The 22,270-nt window shown below is 40.7% G+C and overlaps 1 protein-coding gene across 2 annotated transcripts in view; it reads right to left on the bottom strand.

Moving 5' to 3' along the window:
- Positions 1–22,270, bottom strand: part of esrrgb (estrogen-related receptor gamma b) — an 84,159-nt gene that overhangs the window by 33,975 nt on the left and 27,914 nt on the right. Inside the window, exon 1 of one of the 2 annotated variants that reach the window (XM_026194904.2) lies at positions 8,086–9,137. The exons of the other annotated variant lie outside the window; for it this stretch is intronic. Within the exon in view, the coding sequence (XP_026050689.1) occupies positions 8,086–8,135 (50 nt within the window). The 5' untranslated portion in view covers positions 8,136–9,137. Of the gene's footprint in view, positions 1–8,085; positions 9,138–22,270 lie in introns of those variants that run through there. 2 annotated transcript variants of the gene reach the window in all.

The following is a 22,270-nucleotide window of genomic DNA, read 5'->3' as shown; positions in this document are numbered from 1 at the left end:
CCGCATTTTCTTCACACATTTTTAAAACTTTTTCTTTAAATAAAAAGAACGCAATGGCTCTCAAAAAAAAGAGGACCAAACAACAGAGCACAACAGAGCACAAAAGCTTCGCCGTGACTGTACCGAGTCTTGCCTGCTACCATCATCCGCCACTCATTCTGCGAGAAATTCATCAGCCCGTTCACCTGAGTTTGATAGATTGCCTTACACACACAACCATTAATGCGCCGGAATGCCAAGTGATATAGTGCAGTAGCTCATTCCTCTCAGGCAAAATGGTAACTAACGACCATGTCAACAGATGCCCCATACATCTTGCAAACAATGCCCACAATTGGTCGGCTGCCAGAAGTAAATGAATGAATGAAACTTCAGAAGGCTGTTAATGGACAAAGAGAGGTGTTACACTCAGCATATGGAGGATTGTGGGTAATAGATGACCCAATCAATAGTCCCAGTTATTTTGCCAGTGGAGGTGCTGGGTTACAGCTGGCAGAGGAAGTGCCTTATTCCAAGAATTTCATCATAAAGATTACAAAGGTAGGATTAAAGAAAAAAAAAATCCTCATAATGCAGGGTAGAAGCTAAAGAGAGTATTCTTTATTTGCCTTGTTAAGCTTTATAAGAAATTATACACTTTGCTTAACGGTGATGTTATAACTCCATAAGTATGCTTGTTTACTTAACGATTACTGCTACTGGTGGGTAGTCATTTCTCTTTGAGGCTGCAAAGCCAGTGTATGTTGCGCTCCTTGCTGTAATTCAATAATATTCTCTCAAACGAAGCATGAAATGAGGCCCGGGTTGGTCTTAGAACTGCTGGCTCTGTCTGTCACAGTTGGTGTTGATCTTACAGAACTTCAGCCCTTAAATTCTTATGAGTCATAAATATGGGGTGAGAGTGGCGGAAAGGCGTGATGGGAATGTCTGAAACTAATAGCAAGCTAATGCTGCTTTACAGTCTGAACTTTTTGGCTTTTTTTACTGCCAGGAGCTGTCTCCATTTTTTTTTTTTTAAATATGGTGTTGTGTTTCCGAATGCATTTTCCTTCTTTTGCCTCCTTTGCACAAGTGTTTATTTAAAGCCAAGAAACCTCTTTTTTTTTTTCTTTTTTAACTGCAAACGAGTAGTGAGAAGAAGAGAAAAAGAGGAGGAGATAGCCTCTACCCCTGGGCCCAGATCAGATCTATTGATCCTCGGCTTCCTTCCTGTTCCAGATGAGGCATGAAAAAATAAACCCTCCTCTTACGGGCCCCAGACATTCCTTATGCATTTTTAATCAGTCGAGACTGTTAACATAGTGCGAGATTGAGAGATACAGCATTGTGTTAGCCTTCATTCTAAGGATATTGTGGCTTATAAAAGACTCAGATGACTCATGTTAAATCTTGTTAGCAATCAGCATTCACCTAGAGTCAATTGGACGATATATTTTCTCCAAGCTGAAGTGGAGAGAGACCAGCCTGGTAATAGTTAATACATCATTGCAGCCAGATAGGGGGGGATTCCCTATGGAATAGCACATTGTGGCATACGTAAAAAGTAGTTCATTCCACACTTAGCACACGGCAACGCTGGGGAGATGTTTTTTGTTAGGTTTAATGGAAATTTCTAATGGGCCCTTTCAAATCTGTCGAAATGAAATAATGGCACGAACCACCAATTCGTGCAGACAGAAATAGCTTCATAGTTTCATAATTTGGTCGCCCCCCCCCCCCCCCCCCCCCCCCCCCCACCAGCCCCAATATAAAGAGACATAGAGTTTTCAAACCACAGCCTGACTCTCCTCAACCTGTCCCACTCCCTTGACAAAAAAACACACACACACATGCACTGCACCTAATACCTAATGGGGTAGTGTTTGCTCCGCTGCGCAGAAAAATTGTACAAACGGAGCAGACAAGCAGGACTCATCAGACAGACGTGAAGGTCACCTGCCTTCTCTGTTCTGAGAGGCCCACACAGTCCCACAATGGACACCACGGAGCAGCAGATGCACGCGTTCCAGTCTGTCCACCACACGTCAAGAGACTACTCTGTACGACAAAATACAGTCGTCCAGAATGTTTAACGCGACAGGACTGTGATGCACGCTCAGATCATTGACCATTTTTTCTTTTTTGAAGCTAACATGAGATAGGTGCGGAAAATGTCCCGACAGAGCAGCTGAAATCTCAGATGTTTGCATGTGCATGTGTGTATTTTGGCATGCCTCCTCATGCTGGCAGAGCCGCAGATCCCCAGCTTCCCAACATAAATCCCGAATCCATCCACCTCTTCTCCATGAAATATGTTGTCTAGCCTCCTGAATTTCAGCATGATAAATTTACACTGCCACTCAAACACGAAAAAGAAAATGCATATTTAAAACAGTTCTCCATAAATGACCTCATGCTGTCCTTGTCTTGGGTGAAGGAGTGAATATATACGGCTCTCCAAATTTTTACCGTGTACTTTTCCGCATAAAGGAAATATTATTGTTGAGCTTGGGGTTAAGCTTGTAGCAGGGAACACAGCGTAAATCACGGTGCTGAACACACAGTCGAACATGGAAGCACAGAAGGACAGAGGCAAGGAGCCATGCATGAAATTAGTTCATTAATCTTTCTATGATAGGCTGTCCTTGTTTGGGGCAAACTCTATCAGCTTTAAACGGAGTGCCCCTTCCCGCCTGACACATAGATTACACTGTTAGTCAGTGGCCGCGGTGTCTGGGAAATGAATGGTCATGCGAGTGGGAAAATGGGGGTAGCGTGTGTCTCCAAGTGTTAAGTGGTAACAACAACATGCGGGTGACACAAATGAAGGTCATCAAAAATGTGTGTGTTCTTAAATTTCGCTGCTGCGAATATCGCTTTTTCCCCCTCATATATTTATAATGAATACACATTTAAAAGAGCTATCCCTGTAATGTGCTGATTTGATAGAAGCAAACACATGAAAGAGGATTTCTAATAATCTAATAATCATCTGCTAGCTACAACGTTGCAGATTCAGTCAAGGAAACGCAAACCTACAGTTAAATGTGACAACAACAAAAAAATCTACCAACTGAACAGAAGTATTTATTGTATTTGCCTTTAAAGGGTGAAGGTTTCTTCTTTTCGGAGCATCTTATTCCTGAAGTCGTTCGGATTTTCTTGCATTGTTGTGTGACTGATTTATCTATTCCCTCTTTTTCGGATACATTTGAGCTTATGTTTAGTGTACTTGCATGTGTATTTAATATGTGTTTATGCTAATGTTCGACTATGTGCATTCCACACACAGACTTGTACATAATACTGAGTGATTCTGGTTTAAAATGGATCAGATTGTATTCCTTTGCAACTGCTTTAAAACCACAGTTTAAAGCTTGATGATAAGTTTGTGGAACCAAGCATATCCTTTACTTGTGCTGCAAAGCTGGAAAGTCATTCTGTAAGTTATTTTGCTCTGACACCTTCATTTTTAAAAATATTTGTTTTAATGTTGTTTTATCTCAGGTAGTAAGTCCCAGCACTAGTTTTGCATCACATAGATATACTTTGTTTCTTCTTCTCTATCTCTCTAACACACACGCATACACTCACACACATGCACATACCATACAGAGAATTTCCAGCATATGGCCTCTTCAATGTCACTGCCACGAGGAGAGACTGCATAGATTTCCCACATGGATGATGTCTCCTTACCTGGAGTATCAACCCCCATCTACATACACATCCAGCACCTCTAGGAAATTGCTCTCTCTGCAAAGTCAAACACACCCCTAACTGCCTTTTAAAAAGAGACAGAAGAAGGAGGTTACGGGGGGAGAAAGAATAAACGAGCAGAGACTTAAGCCGTCATTGGGAATCAGAGAAGGACTCATGAGGGACAGTTACGATATTGATTTCATAAATAAACAGAGATGGCCATCGATCCTAATGTTATTTTGCATTTCAATTACTGCCCAGAAACATAACCTTCAAACGTCTGCTTCTCCACAGTAATAACATCCACTGATAATCACAAGCGAGTCTTGTTCGGCACAAATTGGCTTTTCTCTCACCCCTCCTACCCCTTCCACCCCCCACATCCCCTTTTTTTCTCCCCCAAATGTGTAAATGACACAACTTTGCATTTGCCTAATGGTATTAGAGCATGGACTGAATTTCAAGTGAGACTCAAGCTGATACAGTAAGCGCTCCGGTCAATTGACACAATGCAAATTAACGTGGTGAAGAGGAATTAAGTTCACAATGTGAGACCTCGTGAAGCTACGATGAGGCCCATTAAATTAAACATGCCGGCTGACCCGCACTCCATGATTAGACGCACACTGCTTCTTTCCTTGTGTGTGTGCGTGTGTGTGTGTTAATTTCATTTGATCAATAAAACAAACTCCTTCTAAGAAGTCCTCTCACTGCTGCTTACACTCAGCCTGAGCACTTGAAAGGCACATTCATGTTTGATTGAACAGCAGGTGAAGAAAAAAAAGGTGTCCATCTCCAGCCTGATGAACTCAGAGTCTTAACAGGCCACCTAAAGGATATATCTATAACAAGAGGGGCGGTCATGACATGTGATGAAGCTATTTCTCCCCTCATGCCATCACACAGAACCAACAAAGCTCGGCTCATAAGGAGTAGCCACTGCTAACAGTGAACGCGACAGTCATGAGAAAACACAGCAGCGACTTCACACGTTCAGAGCTGTTTTTATCTCGGCCAGTTTTTGTCAGCTTTATGAAAACTCAAAGCTGGTGGTGAAGTTGGAAGGAAGCAGATTGTTTTCCCCCCCTCACCACAGTTTCAACACAACGCAGCACTTTCCCACCACCTGCTCCCTCCATCCGTCAGTGGATTCTTTTGGCTTTCCAGTCAGTTCTGCTGGTCAGATCAGCCAACTATCAAACAAAGTTGGTAGAGATCACAGCCCTTGTGTAAGGTTTGGATCCTTTTCAAGCAGTCTGACACAAACCAAACGGTGACTGGTGAAGTGCGAAAAGGTGGCCGGGAGCTGTGAGTACACATAAAGTGAAATATTCAAACTCGAACCTTGGACAGCACACGAAAGAAGCAATGAGTGCAAGATCGATCACGAATGGATGGAAATAAATCCGCCACTACATGTTCTATGTTGCAAAAAACACTGATTGCAGATAGTGAACTGCACTCACTGCAAATTTGTAATGCTTGAATTCCCCTAAACAACTGGCAACTCCAGGTACTATTTTCCTTATGTTCAGGGTTTTAAATACTCCGTTGCAATCAAATTAATTTTACCTCAAGCATCCGAACGTGACACCAAGTGTTAAAAAAAAAGAAAAAAAAAAGAATAAATTGCGGGTGCATCTTAATCACAGCAAGACCCGTGTGTTAAGCGTAACAAATTACAGATGCAATGTATGATAAGATGATGTGCTCCTCTTTAACAGACACAGTCAGGTGTTTCTATGTATCGGACGGCTAAAATTAGATCCCAGGTCAGTGTGTGATTCTTTGGTCTACATGTGTGTGCATATGTCTGTCTATCTGTGTCTGCATACATTTGGTCGCTTATGCATTCCTGTTTGTTTACTTGGGGAGGACACCTGTGGGAATAGCAGGTAAAACAAGTTGAAAAAAAATTTGAGCAAGCAGTATATTTAATCTTCATGTGACGCCTTTGTCAGTTAATAATAAGTTAATTAATAAGTATTAGAATTTCTATAATTAAAAAAAAATGCAGTTATTGTAAAAGAAGAATAAAGCAATATGTGTAAAAAAACGTGTCTAATGCGACTCTTAATTCAAAACTGCCTCCATTAATTTTAAAGCAGATGGTTCTGACTGACAAGAAATAGTGGAGAGCACCTGTGGAGGCTGATGCAAATAGTAGGTCATATGCAATTATGTACAGCTGCATTTTATTGTGATTTTGGTCCACAACACGCAAACACGATCCCGACGTGCACATTTTCATAAAGAATAAATCACTAGATGTAACTAATATTTTGGTCTCTTGACAAAGCAGGTATTTGCTTTAGCATCAGAAATGTGGTTTGACAGCTGGGCACTAAAATCCTTTGACCTTTCACCTCGGGCCAGTATGATAGTTGTAAGGCAAAAGTCTCCAAGGGTTTGAAAGCAGAGGCAAACCTAACTAATCACAGATATATGTGACACTGAGCACACAGATTTTCAGCGTGCGACTTCTCGATGTGGGAAAATGTAGGACAACATGGTTAATGCAACTTTAACGCTTACAAATACATTTTTAAATAAAAAAATTCTAAGTGTAGAATCGTTCATCTCAAGCAGAACCAGTAAAAATATGTAGAGTTGTGGTGTTAGTGTAGTGCTGGCCTATCAAATATGACCTAACAAGTATTTAAGGATGCAGGTATAGCATGCATAACCAGCTACTCACTTGTCAGCACACGCATGCATATTTTTTTATCTGCATACATAAATGCAGACACACACACACACACATAGATGGACACAGACACAGTCTGGGGTCACGATGGGTTAATAGCATCATATCGTAGGATTTGTCATTTTTAATCATTTCTATTTGGCATAGTTTTTTTTTTCTTTAAAGATGTAATTAAAACTTCAGAGTTTTCATTTGAAGGTTTTTTGAGTGTAAAAATGAAAGCCTTGCGATTGTGTGTTTTAAAACCACCACAAATTAACTGTGATATTAAAAGTTAGAGCCTTCAGAGACGATGCTTGAAACAGATGTATTTAATTGAGATCTGTTACTTTTATGTAAAATATCAAAACAACTGACAAAACTGTGGTTGAAGTTTCCAGCCTGGAAATGATTTACATCCTTTTTCAAAAGGAATTTTATGTGATTCATTTGATTACAGTGAATAAATCAAATTTATGTACATCCTTCAAGGTGTGCACGACACCTTTGACTGAAGTGTTGAAGCGCTTTGAATCATCGTCATCATGAGCAGCAGCAGCAGTGTATACATTTTATTTCGTGATCAATAGAACTACATACACTTAACACCAAAATGAGCTTTTTTTGATGCATGTGCAAAGTGCATTAAAACGACACATACTTCTACTGAGCGAACAGCTTCTAACCAAAGCTGCTTTGTCGTTTCACTTGCTCAACCAATACAAACCGATAGGATCTCATTTGTTTTGATTATGTGCAGTGGCAGCTCTGATGCAGTTAGAATAAACACTTGTTTAACACTTCAGGAGATGCTCCCCCTTTTTTTTTCTTTTGTGGAGCCTTGCAGAGTTGGAAATATCCTTAATCGCAGTCCTGTAAAAAGTGCTTAGCAGATTAAACCTTTCCAATCCCATCTACAGATTAACATTAAGAGGATCCCAGTGAATCTTTCCAGGTATCCAAGAACTGTAACAATGATAAAGACTGGAGCTCCAAATGAGATTTGAGAGTTTCTTTAACTTCTCATTTGTTAGGGAAAAAAGCTGCTTGATCCCTGCCTTTGAGCTAAGAAAATGCACAATAACCATATGCATGCGCAAGAAAAAAAAAGTTTTAAAGTGCACATTTTGTTGTTCGTATTAACTGCATTTTACTCACATACTGTGCCACATTTGGAGGTGACCAAACTTACTAAACTCTCAGTGTTATTTAATCATAACCACCAATTTTATATAAAAACTATAAATGACAATAAAATGAGATGAGCTGTATCAGTAACACAGACAGACATGTATCTACTTCTTCAGTTACACACTTTTCTGTGTCACGCTTACACAGTACAGTCACAACTAACTTTCCCCGGGACACCGGCTGGTGCTGGAGGACAGTGCACGGGATACCGGCTGCATTAATCTGCCTGTGACTCTCTCCTACGAGCTGAGTTTAAACCCTGGATCCTGATGCAGAAGCTAGAGAGCTGTACAGAGACCAGCTCCCCGGTCTCCCTGCAGGCTACGCCACAGCAGCCACCGCTCAGCTCTGATGTCCTGTACATGAACAAGAGCAACTCCCTGTCTTTGGAAATAGTTTCGTTTGCTTTTTTAAAGAAACAAATTATAACATTTTTAAACAATTTTTATCAACTTAGAGAGAGACAGAAAAGTTTAGATGAGCTAACCAAGAAGGGAAAAAAGGGATTTGTATAAAGAAGCACCTACTGGTTGTGGTAGCAGAGAGGGTCAGGGATACACAGTTCGGAAACATCCATCAGTCCTTGTTAAGCATTCCAGATGTTGCAATTTTAAAAAAAATTCAAAAACAACAACAGATAAACAGCTGGGGAAAAGCTGAAGCAGGAGATCAGTTCCTAAATCTCCTCATATTCTCAATAAATATTGGTCAGGTGGTCCCGGGTGCTGCTTCCCCTCCCTCCTGTGTTCAACCTGCACACTTAAAATAAAAATAAAAAGAGAAGAAGAAAAAAAAAGAAAAACCTTCTGCCTTGGCCCAACAAACTCCAGTCTGCACAGGTGCCGCACGCTCGGGCTCAGGAGTACGGCCGGTGAGAAGAAAAGTGGTGGTCCGAGAAAGAGGAGAGAGGAAAAAACAAAAAAAGAACCTCAGGAAGAGATGAAGAGAGGAAATGGTGAGCAACGAGAGGAGGTAGAACACAGATGATGGGATTGGTGGACAGAGAAAGAGAATAAAAGATAAGAGGGATGGATGGAGAGCAGCAGCAGTGAGAGCGCACTCAGGCTGAGTAAGTCGGCGAGGGGGGATTGAGTCTCCATTGAAGACAAGGGGGCTCTTTAAGAACAGGAGGGAGTGGTTTAGGTGCATATGGAGCGACCACTATTGGCTGGATTCAGGAAGGTTGTCCTGCCAGCAGCCAATGGTGATGAAAGATTACTGAGATGAGACGGGCTAATGGGCCACTAGTCGGCCTCCATTCACAAGGGAGCGCTGCAAAACAGAGAAAGAAAGAAATGATAGATAGATAGATAGATAGATAGATAGATAGATATTCAAAGTAATGAGGTAAACAAAAGTGGACAGCAGTAACTGACAAGAAACAGAAGTAGAGGCACGTTCGCTGAGGGTGATTTGAACAGGTCTGTTTACGGTGCTTTAAAGGGCTCAGTGCCAGATTATGGAGCTAAACGGTTCCCTTTAGTCTTTTATCCTCTCCACCATGGATCTGGCTTTCCACAGCCTGCCCTCCTTTAAAGTAATGACAGCTGCTTCCCACAGCATTCCACCAGTCACGCTGTGAAGAGAGGGGATCTACCCGTCCTTAGCGAGGCAGGATGTAGGAAAACTGAGAGTGATAATGACCTCGGCAGGAATGATAATAATGATGACGACGACAGAGAAGTTTGAGTGGATCTTTACCACGTACGTGAAATGTGGCAGCCCATCGGAGGAAACCCAAAGCCCCGCCACCCACCCCTCCAGCCCACTTCATCAACCCACATTTTCCCGATCGATGCAAAACCCATCACACGCTCCTATTGATCACAGCGTTGCCGTGTCGCCACAAGCCTCAGGACAGACTCCCGTTTCCCAACCATCTTTTAAATGAAAAGGAATTATACATTTGAACGTTTTCTTTTCATGTCAGTCCATATCAGAGTCACAGGAGCAAAAGGCTGATTGCTTTATTAAAGCAGCTGTGCATTCTCCATTTCATTTTTGATCAATATTTTAGCATTTAATGTACTTTCCTGCGAAGGAAAATCCGGCTATTCCCGCTGATCCGATTAAGACATCCAGACATAATCAATAGGGGGGATATGTTTATGTTTTTAATGAGACCGAGAAGATGAGAACTGATGTTCAGATGACATGTATGATTTCACATGCAGAAAATAGAGCCAGTGCCAGTCAAACCAAAAAAAAAGTGGTCTTTTGGTATTTTTAAGACTGAATAACTTTATGCAAAATATAAAGTGTATGTCAGACTACCTTAGAATAAAACACATTTTTATTTGGCAATGCTTAATTCAAGGCTAAATTCCACATTTCTTGCATTTTCCCGCTCCACTCTTGTGTTGCCAGCTTTCTGAGGTGGGTACATACTTGCGTCCAGACCTAATTTGTCTCCCTTCCTCTGCGCGGCCTGCTCACACAGAGTAGAGACACAGGGTTTTGTGGCATCTGACAGGAAATCTATTGAGCGCACAGTCTGTGTAATCCCACCATCACGTTATCTTCAGAAGAAGAAACCGTAATCCAATCATTAAATCTGTATTTAAGCAAAAACAGATTTTCGGCTCTATGACCGTGACTGTGTCTCTTTAAGGAGATCAGTGCAGACCAGCCTCGCACCACCCTGCATTTTCAGGCAGCAGTTTAGGCTCTCATTATAGTTTTGCTCTCATTTGCCGTTTTACATTCTCAGCACTGTAAACTCCCAGCACGGCTGTAATTTAGAGAAGAACAGCTGAGTAGGAAAGGGAATCGGGGTTTATTTTTGGAGTGAAATCTGGACTAGTGTAAACAGTGAGTGTTAATGAATGAAAACAAAGATGAGAAGGATTGTGAGAAAAAAATTTCTGTAGAGGACCAGAAATTTGCAGATTTCTCAAAAGTGCAAAAAAGGACAAAATTGTTACGTGTCAATAAGTAGTAATGACATATTGTAGTGGGCTGAGGGACACGGTCTTCCTGTCACGCTGCTTGTATGTAATTAAATTCTTGATTCACGAGCAAACTGCCTGTTATGGCTGACCTTCTGACCTCGCCATGAAGAAAGTGTATCAGCAGGAGGAAGTTCACTCTGTACGCCTTCCTAAATGTTCTGGGCATTCAATTCAGTCTCCAGAAGCTGGTACAGATGAAACCGTTTCTTGTTGGTTCATTTATGCAGGGAACACGAGACAATACCTTCAGTTCTTGGAGCCGGTGTTTTTAGTTTCACTTCGGCCACACACCACTCGATCAGCGGCCACTTTGATGAACTCAGCGCGTTGCCTGAAATCATCAGTTGCTTTAATCAAATTACTGACATAATGAGCAATCAGTGACACGGAAAATAATCAAGGTGCATGAAGGTAGAACCAAAAAACTTGTGGTTTTCTTTTAAAATATAGAATTGTTATTATATTTATTTTTGCCATTACATTTGAGATTTGTGCATTTTAATGCGTTTGATTGTTGTCATCAAGCACTTTGTGATTCTTAACAGGAATAGTGCAATATATATACATATGACTTTTTGATCACGTTGCAAAGCTGCTTTATCAGTGTACTAGCATTTCATATAAATCTGATAAAATAAAAATTCAGTGTTGCATTTAAGTGCATATCATTATTTGATTCACTTTATACTAGTTAAAAGTTTGTTGTATGTTGCTGTCTGAAAACACACATACTGTTATCTCTTTCGTCTACATGCAATAAATCGATACATTTATTTTCATCTATTTAAACCCACGAGGAATTTGTAACTCACTCCAGACAGACATTAAACTGCTGACATTAAACTTCTGCAAGTGCAAAACCTTCAACTCCGCCGCCACAGCAAAACCGAAACAACAAACCCCGTGTCAACATTCGACTTCTTACACAAAGCTCACGAAACAGACACTGAGTCCCACAAATCCATCATTTGCACATTTTCCTTTCGCTGCCGCGTACTTGTTTGGCTCGTCTGCCGGAGGAGTGTGGAGAGGGATAATTACTATAGCCACAGGGCTGCATTAATCAGCTGGGTGCATTTGTTGGGCTTTATTATGTTCCACTCCCCTCTCTGGGCTGCGCCGACTGAACCACCAGGACGAGACAGGGCTGGTGGAGGACCGCTGTCGCCCCGCTGCCCGCTCACGCTGGGTTAATAAATGCTATTAGCCTCTATCTCTTGCCTCTTAATTTCTCATTTTACTGAGGGCAGTTAAAATAAAACTACGTGAGCGCTTGTGTAAATGAGAGACTTGTTGCAGGGCTCCGATATCGTTGACTGCGAGAGCCGGACTCCCACAATGTGACTGGATTCACTTTTCTTCTGCTGGTTCGTGCTGTTAAAAATGTCCATGCAGTCAATTCAAGATTGATCATTTACTATTGTGGGATATTGATGTGACATCACTGATAGTAAGCAACAGGCTGAGTGTGACCAAATGTGAGCATACAGCTTCTCCAAAAACATCTTTTAAGGTCCTGCGGGAGTTTATATTGTGAGCAAATGTATTATAAATATGTAAGGCTGAGAGGGATGACACCCAAATTAGCTAAGCAGCCTCCATCAGACCTTTGACTAAGTATTCAGTACAGAGTCTGCATCATAATTAGAGAAATCCGCTGTTATGAACTCTTAAATCACTGCCTTGTTGGTGCTGTTACGTATTGTGCTCTTTGTTAAATGTTTTCACTCATCAGAAGTCACTTTGGTTAAAGGCAATCACCAAATGGCATATATTAACTTAAGGACATTTCTCCAACCTGCGCTGCATCTTTGAAAGCCGCGATTGTGATTCCAGCGACAGCAAACGGTCTCCGCTGTGTTTAATCACATCACATATAAACAAAATCAATTTTACCCCCCACGCTCTAATTTTAAACGACTCCTTGACACCGCTCGAATCCTCTGCGACTCGCCCACGTCAACTGCATAACACAAGAGGGTCTGGGATGGAGTCACCTTTGAAGCAAAGCCAGGTTGTGTCATTGTCGGATCAATACATTCATCTCAAGTTCATTCCAATATGGAAGCTGGCAAAAAGGGGAGCCTGGTGCCGTCAGCTTTTTAAAGCCTTACGATGCTTGCGCGCATGTCCGTGTCTAGACCCTGCCGATAAAAACGGCTAGCCCAAAGAGAAGTGGGTAACACAACTGATTGGACAAAAATAAAACACACAGGAATGCATACGAGCATCTAGATCTTCATGATAGCAAATGTGCACATTAGCCAGCCTCACCGAAAGTGTCTGAAAGAAGAAAAATATAGCACGTTCTCAAATTCATGTCACAGAGCTGCCATTTGGGCTCATACCGACTTCAACGTCTCAGAACACCCACAGGGCACTAGTGACTCTTCAATTACGAGCTTCCCTCTGAGGAACGGTTAACTTAAGTGCGAAACTTTCTGTTTTAAATGAGCGCGTTTGATAGGGAAATTATCCTCTTCGTTCGTCCCAAACCCACAAGGAAAGAAGCTCTTTGTGTGAATGAATTACCTCCATGGGTGAAAGAATTATCAAAACGGTTAAGCGGAGATTTGGTGGCGTAGCCCGTAAAAGAAGCTCTCTAAATATTAGTTTAGCTGCCGAGAAATCATCAAGTTAAAATAAATAAATAAATAAATAAAAGCAAACATTTATGCAAAGCAGCCTCATTGGCAGCAAATCTCATTTCGGAGAGAGAGGCTTGGTATTCCAGGCTCGGCTCCCCCAAGATCCAGGGATGACTTTCATTTAGTCTCACCTCTCCCTCCAACTGGGGTCACCCCTGTTGGTATAGCAAGCACAGCAGTCACATTGCTCCGCCATGCACACAGATTGCTTACTAGACCCGCCTGGAACCTTTCATATTTCCCAGTCAGCATTTTTACAGGATAATTTTGGCAGCCTTTAAGGATATCGCTGCCTTAATAGAGGATAAAAATAAACGGGTGGTGGAAGGGCTATATCAGGCCGGTATAATCTTGTATTCTACACTGTGTGGAGTTAAACGTCTGGCTTTGGCTCCATTCAATGAGATTAAACTTCTCCCCAGCTGATTCCAAAAGACCATTTGTCCTATTTTTAAAACTATAAAGAGCATTTTGAGCCAACTATATCTAAAAAGGCCAGTTAAATTGATTAAAATACTATGGTGTAAATGGCATTATAGAGCAGCTTCTAAGAATGTCTTTGGTCTATATCACATTGAGCGACTCTGGTCAGCAGATTTCTACAGATGGTTTGTCAGATTCAGTTTGCATTTGTAGTCGTGTGCAATCTTTAATGTGCGCTGTCTGTGCATATACATATACAAACAGTGGTGAGCATGTGTGTGTGTGCTGTATGTGCCTATAGCTTTGGGCGTTTGTGTAGTTACAGCAGTGACTGGCTGCGGTATAAGAAAGCTAGTCAAAGTGTCTCAAAGAAGGAAATAGCTTAATTCAATCAACGCTACTGCTTTCAAGACCACAGGGGAGCCGGCTAATGGTGTTAGAAACTTGAAAAGTTGGAAAAATAAGCATGAGGAAGTTCTGACTACCTGGGAAAGAAGTCTGTTCCTTGAGGCTTTCCTATGCTGTATGATAGTAAAAGCTCCACTCTTCAGGGCCTTGTTGCTTCTCTGTGAGCTCAAATGCTGGATTTTAGCTTGTGCTCCTCCCATGAGGGGCAAAGCTTTGCAGAAGTTGGAGGAGGGTTATGTGAAGTTCAGTGGAAATGTTTTTCGAGTACTCAGCCAACTTTTTAATAAAAGACAAGAATATGGATCAAGATGTTCTGCACAAGCTTGTTTGGAAGAGAGTGGATAGGGAGTTGGAAAATATAGAGGTTTGGTTGAGTAAAAAAAAGAAAGAAAGAAGTAACCCTTCTTCTAAATAGGCATCCTGTGGGCATTGCCTTATAGACTTATGAGAAAGAGACAAATATTATTGCAGAATCCTGAGAAAACATGACAGCCTGCGTCTAAGACTGTGCAGTGCAGGAGAAAAGCCGTGGCTCGATAAGGCGCGCACCTGGTTTGTTTTGTGCGCCCTTCCCCCTTCTCCGACATTCACCCGCATTAATTCTGTGATTGTGTCTTCCTCTCATTTTCTCCCTCGTTATGCATTTAATGTTTCCAATTTGCCATCATCACAGAAAAACGCCACAAGAAGCAATAAATTCTTTTCTAATTCAAAATAATTAGGATTACACGGACCAGTGGTTTTCAATCAGTGAGATCATCTCGGTGATAGATGGCAGGATAACTGGTCATTGCCGAGACATAAATATTGTGTCGTTCAATTAATCTGGTCTAATGAGGTGTCAAAGCTGCCACTCATCCATCAAATACAATTAGGAATAAACACATATGCATGGAGATGGGTAATTAATAATTAGCAAAGCAAAGAAAACAGTATTGGTTTCAGCAGCCACATTCACAGAGCAATTTACCACAGCTCTGTCTTCATCTGATTTTTCAAGTGACTGAGACAACGCCACATCAAAGGAATTTGAATCAGTTTTTTATCCATTTTCGTGTCCCATGTTTGCCCTGTGATTTTGCTAGGACGTATGTCAGTTTGCAAAACAGCGTCAAACCTTTAATGGGCATTAAACGACAGTTTAACCTCAGAAAAATCCACTTACCTTTCAGCCAAATGAGCAACATCTAGCCCTGGAAATAAGAGCATGTTTTCTGTAGGCGTGCTCTGAAAACTCGATGATGGATAGAGGTCTATTTTTTTTCTGGACCAAAAAAAAGGGAAAAACATTTATTCTAGATCTTGGGAATTAGGGGCTGTCATCAACAGTTTGTCTTCATATTTCTCTAAAGCCCACAAGGCTCATTGTCCTAAAAAAGACATTTCATGCAGAGGGCTCATCGTCTTCCATTTTCAAAAGGCAGCCAAGCATCCTGACAGAATTAAAGTGTACTGACGAGTCCTCAAGTATGAAAATAGCGGTTTATTCTGCTCTGTTCAAAACACAGTGTCAAAATTGTTCACCAATATCCGAGACATAAAAGGCAAAACTATTTGTGACCTGAGCGTGTCACCTCTCAGGGAAAAGGTCCTGCTCATTAAATCTGTCTGTAGCACCAAAAGCTGGCACCTGTCAAACAGGAGCAGTGAGGCAGTGTGCTTCAGACACATCGCAATTATCGGGCTTCACCTCCAGACTTTTACTCATGCTTGTTAAAACCACTGAAAAACATGACAGTTACATGACATGTAAGCTACTGTGAAGCACTGATCTCAAAACACAAATAAAAATTTAGATTTTATCTCCACATTTATTTGCATTTTTTTTGCCTAAGATTTTTTATTATCTCAAGAGTTTGAGGTGGAAATCACATTTTATCCTCAGCAGCAATGACATGTTTATATTAATTTTTTTTAAACTTATGTTCTGCATCTGAAAAGTGGTAAAGTATTCATACCAAAAAATAAAGCTCAGGAACAGCTGACCAGGAAATGAAATGTACAAATTTCTCTAAAGTTGCCCGCGGTGCTATTTATTCATCTAAATCAGCGGTCCCCAATCTTTTTTGCGCCACGGACCGGTTTATACGCGACAATATTTTCACGGACCGGCCTTTAAGGTGTCGCGGATAAATACAAGAAAATAAAACTAGTACCGGTACCGAAAAAAAGAAGATTTATTCATAACACACGTGAAAAGACCCAGGAAAACCGAGTTAACGATAAAAACGATAACAAAATAACGCTGAAAACCGATAAAAACCCTGAAAACCATACATTTCAGACCTGAGCCTCAACTCTCGTGGCCCGGTACCAAACGACTCACGGACCGGTACCAGTCCGAGGCCCGGGGGTTGGGGACCGCTGATCTTAATTATTTCACCGTGTTGCCTGACTTGTGGAAACAACTGCTATAAAAATATTGGCCTTCTCTTTAATATCCTGACACCAAGTAACCATTAACCTAGTACTAAATAAATGATAAATAAATAAATTGGTTTTGAACTATCGGCAGCAATTCTTTCCAACCATCACAACCTCAACAACATCACTTTGTGGTGAGTGATTTAATGCCGTTGTTCTGACAAACCATCCTACTCAACCAAAGCTGCAAATTTGATAGTTTTGTGCAAAAAGCAGATGGCATTTCCACTTGAAAATTAACAAACATTCACAATGGCATATTAAAATCAAGTACCCGCGTCAATAAAGTGCTAATACTTAGCTATTTTCTAAATATGAAAAAGGCGTTAAATCACAGGCGGATGCTATCAACTTGCGCTTTTGTGTTGTGCACATGTGCAGAAGCAATAACTTGAAACTAGACTTGACCAAAGCTGGAAATTTGATTTCAATAGTTTTCTGCAATAAGCAGATAGTTTTTCACTGTACAATTAACAATCACAGTGGCTTAAAAAATACAGTGTCCATGTCAATAAAGTGCTAATAGTTCAAAATATGAAAACGGAGTAGTGTTAAATCACAGCCAGATGCTAGCAACTTGCATTTTTGTGTTCTGCGCATGCGCACACATATGCAGAAACAAGGGGTAGGATGGTTTGTGGGGTAGGATGTATTCCCAGAACACCGGGGACATTTTCTTTTTACTAGCCATAAGAAATGTGCAGGTCATTAATGTAACAGCTCAGCCAAGCTGATTGGTGGTGCCACAAAGTGACATTGTCATACTGTCATGAGCCTCTCTTTATGGGTTGAGAGACCCTTACTTCTGCAAAGTGATAAGACAAGTAGCTTGTTATAAAAAAAAATTGTTTCTACATAAAACTGTAGGCATCTGTGCAGCTGTCGATCTCCAAACTAGATGGCTCAAAGGCACACAAAAAAAAAACAGAGGAAAAACATATGAGGTTTTTTGAGGTTTTTCTTTAAAAGGATGTTATCAGTTGTTATTACTCTCACTGTTATAGCTAACACGGTTTCTCTTCTACTGTTTACTGGGCTAAGCTTACTGAATGGAGATGGCAGCACAGATCACATACATATGTTTGCTGAAGTAGCAAAAAATGACACCTTAGATGGTGGTGTTGGTGGTGGTATATGCCACCGGATGGAGTTTTTTACTCATAGTTTCTTGTCCAGGTTTTCACAGTTATCAGAAACTGTTTAGTTTTTGCAAAAAGAAAAAAAAAAGAAAACTTTTAGGGAAAGATCGTACTTTGGGTTCAAGTTGTTGGACAAAACCTCTTTTTCACACCAATACAAGCTCAAAACACAACACAAGGTACTCTAGTGAACCAGTAGGATACTTCAACAAATGCTTTCAATGATAGTACGGTGGTCAACACTGGACATGTTATGCGCACTTGTGCCCTCCTTATGTGATTGTCAATGACAGAATTAATGATAGACACCTCCTGGCTCAGGCCTCATGCATACAGGCCTAGACACTGGCAACTGACCAGCTGATGAGTGGTTGGTGTCTGTCTGTGGGTGAAATTGGTCACTGCAAAAACCTAATTGTGAGTGTTTTGGTTGGTAGCACATAGGTGATTGTACTTGTGGCTTGAATGGAAGAGGCTGCAACAATAAAAAAAATACATATATACTATTTATACACTATTTACATGAAATAACAGAACAACAACCTATCCTTCAACCACAGTCCTGGAGATTAGCTGCTTAAAGACAGTCACAGTTGACCTTTGTCTGAGGTCACTTGGGAGATCGTTGCGGAGTGCATCGTGCAAACCCCTTTTGAAATAAGCTTCCCAATCGCTCTTCACCATTACAGGATCTTTAAGAGATATTGGGGACCTTGTTGTTCTTAAGAGAGTCTATGGACCCAGCATGTAGGTATGTAACGTGTAGGTGCAAGAACATTTAAGCCTCTAAACACTAACAGTGCCACTTTATACTAGATTCTGTGATGCACAGGGACTCAGTGCAAGGCTGCCAACACTGGAGCAATATGATCTCTCTTCTTTTGATCCAGTCAGTAATCTGGCCAAAGGACTTTGGACTAATTTCAAATAAGTAAGAGATGATTGATTAAGTCCAGTGTACAGTGCATTACGGTAGTCCAGTCTAGATGTAACAAAAGTATGCATTATGCTTTCCAAATTTAAAGGTTTTGAAAAAGATATTAGTCTAGAAATCTCAATTATTCTGGCCTCACTGATGCATGATTATGGGAGCAAAAGCAACAGTTATTTACTGGGCTGATTGCACTCAAAAGAGGTGGCAAAGCAGGTTTCCATCCACAAGTTATTCATTTTATAGAAATGAATAAAAGTTGCACTGATGAAAGAAATATCTTGACCAATAAATCAAAATATAGAAAAAATATTTTATTTCACCTCTTAATATTTGCTGATAGTGGATAAAAAAAAGTGCAAGAATTGTATATTTACAAAAAATATACAAAATATACATGCTAAAATTTCTATCAGAATTGGACTGAAAATAGAGGCCATATTCAGAAAACACTTTGTTAAAAAATAGGACCAAAATAACGAAGAAATCTAAAGATGTTTCTGATCTGAAAGTAAGGAAAAAAATCTAAGAGATGATTGAAGAAGCTTGCCGGAGTCCTGGGACTGTAAGATCTACTTCCAGTCAGTCAAACTGTGCAGGAAACTTAAGTGTGTTGGATAAATATGGAAATAAAATCAACACTATAAAAAGAAAATAACTCAATGTTAGAACGTGGTTTGATCTACTTTGTCATCTATATGACAGATTCAACCCCCTTCATTATTTAGCGAAGCAATATTTAGTAAAAGTTTCATGCAGCATGGTTAGAAATAAAATAATAATTAATAACTAAAACTATTCAAATAAAAACATATAAACTGGCTCCTAATGGACTGATATTATACCAACAAACAATTTTAAGGTTTCATCTTTTAAATGTATTGTTTTATAAATAACATTAACATTTTTATTCCATTAATAGAACCTGAAATGTTTCCTAATGTTTAAGTTAAAGAGAGATCTGCAGTTGTCCAGGTGGTGGAGACACATAAGCAATGTGAAGTCGTCAGGGTTGTCTTCCACGAGTCTACATAACAGGCCAGAGACACTGAGACACCCTGATGGTTCAGTTCAGCTGTAGCAGCAGCAAAGAGGCAATTATCCAGAGTCAGTGAAGCGAAAGACAGGAGGAAAATCAATACATAATTTCAGCATTTCAGAGGGTGTTTCCTTCAACTGAATCAATGTCTCAATTCACCACTCTGACTTAGTTGTTTTGTGAGTTAAGCTCTTTTTGTGTTTCTTATTGTACAATGAAAATAGTTGATAATAAATAATGATTTACCTCTACTTCCTGTTGTGGGTTATATAAAGTCACCTTAAAGCTGCTGGATGCAAATAGAGTTTGAATTTGAATCTGCTAAATGTGAGGTCTAGCATTACTAAGAACTGACAGCACACTGCCGTGAATTTTTAGTCTAAAGTCACAAAAAAAGGTTAAACAGACACCTCTGTGCATCCTCTAAGTGGCCCAGCCGAGAGAAATTCACTTTACCCGACCCGGGGTTAAGCGTCCGGGAGGAGTTTCATCCAGTCCTAATGGCGCAGGAGCGTGGTGTAAGTTCACGCAAAGTTTACGGCTTCCACGCTGTACCATTTTATTACACTGTCACACTGTATTATGGAGGGCGGGCAGATGGGCAACCCCTGCTTACACCGCACCAAGATGCCATGGTTAAGTGACAGCAGCCAGACACAAAAATGAAACAAATCAATAGTGGCGTCTCTCATGGAGAAGACCAAACCATGGCACAACATGATAATGACCACAAAGCCACTGAAGCGTTGAGGCTACCCTCAGAGAGGCACTTGTTTAAATGAATCTAGGTTAGTATGATTGACTAATCGCCGAGTAAATTAGAAAAGACAATATCATACAGCTCTGTGCTGCATATCAGAGCTTTGTTCTGCTCTTAGCACCCATGGCCCACGATGGTTGTCTAACATAATGGTACACCTTTCTCCATAACCTGGCAATTATGCTGCTTGCAAAAACTTCAGGCATTATCTCCTTACAAAACAGTAAAAGACCCATTTTTAGGATTAGATATGGCTAACTTTTATGTTGTGAATTTGAATATGAAAAGAGACTGGTGGGGCGCACAGGGAGCCCATGGGACCCAAACACAGACTTCCTCTAAAATGTTAATCGTTTAGCTAATTGAAGGTATGTTCTTTGTCGGCGCTGCGTTTTGGAGGGTCTCTTCTATGGACCGAGCGAGCACAAGGTAGCAGCGCTTTTAGATGTTATTGTATTTGACTGCTGCTGCACCAGGGTGCCAGTGGATTTAGGTGCTTTTAAGATAAGTTACGGGAAAAACGCACCCATACCCACAGATGTGAATGAAGACACACAAAAACCTGTACGTATACCCACCCACACACCCACCCGTGCAGCGACACAGGCACACACACACACACTCGCACATGCCATCATTTGCATTTCAAAAGAGCATAATTGCCCAGGGCGGTGACAGGGGGAGTGTGGCCTCAGGATTCCCCGAGAGCGCCTGTGAAGTTAACGAATCATAAGTCGAGATTCAGCCGAAGCTCCTCTTTCATACAAGCACATTCACACCAGCGTCCTCCGGAGTAATAGGCTGGTAGAGCAGCCGTATACCGTTATTCAGGCAACACATTTAGTGCCTTTTGCAGTTCAGGTAAAAACCTTGAAGTGATTCTTTTTTTGTAAAAAAAAAAAATATATAAAAAGCTTTTTTTAAACATAATTTTAAGTTGTCTAAAATTTTGAGCCCAGTTTATATTTGAGCAGACCAGCACAATAAATACATGTAAAATGAGACATGCATTAAATTATTGCATTTTTTTTCTGTTAAATGCAATATTTTTTTTTTTAAATGAGGCTCATTTTTTAGGGTTGCTTTATTTTATAAGTAATAACATGACAAATTTACTTGCAAAATTTTATAACCAGTCTTTTGTTCAGCTTTAGAAACATGCTGCATTCATTTCAGTTTACATCAGATGTGAATTGCTCTGGATACAGCTCTGAGTAATGGTCTTCCATTTCATCCCTCAGCACTGCTGTCAGCGAGGCATTTTCTGTGCGATTCCCATGGTTTATTGTATACGCCTCTGCACACATTCATTTTAATGCTTCCGTACAAGGTAAAATGTGTAGTAGGGCCAGTCTTGAGCCAAAGTTTGTTTTTCTTATGTTATATTCAGCACAATGAGACCGCCAGAGTTATGACACAAGAAATATATACACTAGTTTTAATGATTTTATTATAATTTTAGTCACATGCAACCCAACTGTCAGTTTTAGTGAGTTTTTATCCAGTGTGGAGAATCAAATGTGAGACTGCTCCTGAACAAAAGGAAGAAATTGCACATTTTTAAGTTGTAGAAGTTTAAGGAAGGCCACAGAAAAGTGGCCTTAGGTGAGAAAGAAGGTCCTATCTTCCCGCTCTTCGTCCTTGCAAACGTAAAGCAATAATTCTAAATAAAATGCAACTGAAATATATAAAATCAAAGTTGTTGTATTTGTTTTTTATTAAAAGAATTAATCCATCCATCAATCTTCATCTTCTTCCGCTTATCTGGGGTCGGGTAGCAGGGGCAGCAGCCTAAACAGAGAAGCCCAGACCCCCCTCTCCCCAGCCATCTCCTCCAGCTTGTCGGGGTGAACACCAAGGCGTTCCCAGGCGAACCGAGAGATATAATCTTTCCAGCGTGTCCTGTATCTGCCCGGGAGCCTCCTCCCATTGGGACATGCCTGGAACACCTCACCCAAGAGGTGCCCAGGAGCATCCTTGTCAGATGTC

Source organism: Astatotilapia calliptera, chromosome 15 (assembly GCF_964374335.1).
Source record: "Astatotilapia calliptera chromosome 15, fAstCal68.1, whole genome shotgun sequence".
NCBI lineage: Eukaryota > Metazoa > Chordata > Actinopteri > Cichliformes > Cichlidae > Astatotilapia > Astatotilapia calliptera.
The sequence above is the reverse complement of the archived record's forward strand: the minus strand, read 5'-3'. Positions and strand labels throughout refer to the sequence as shown.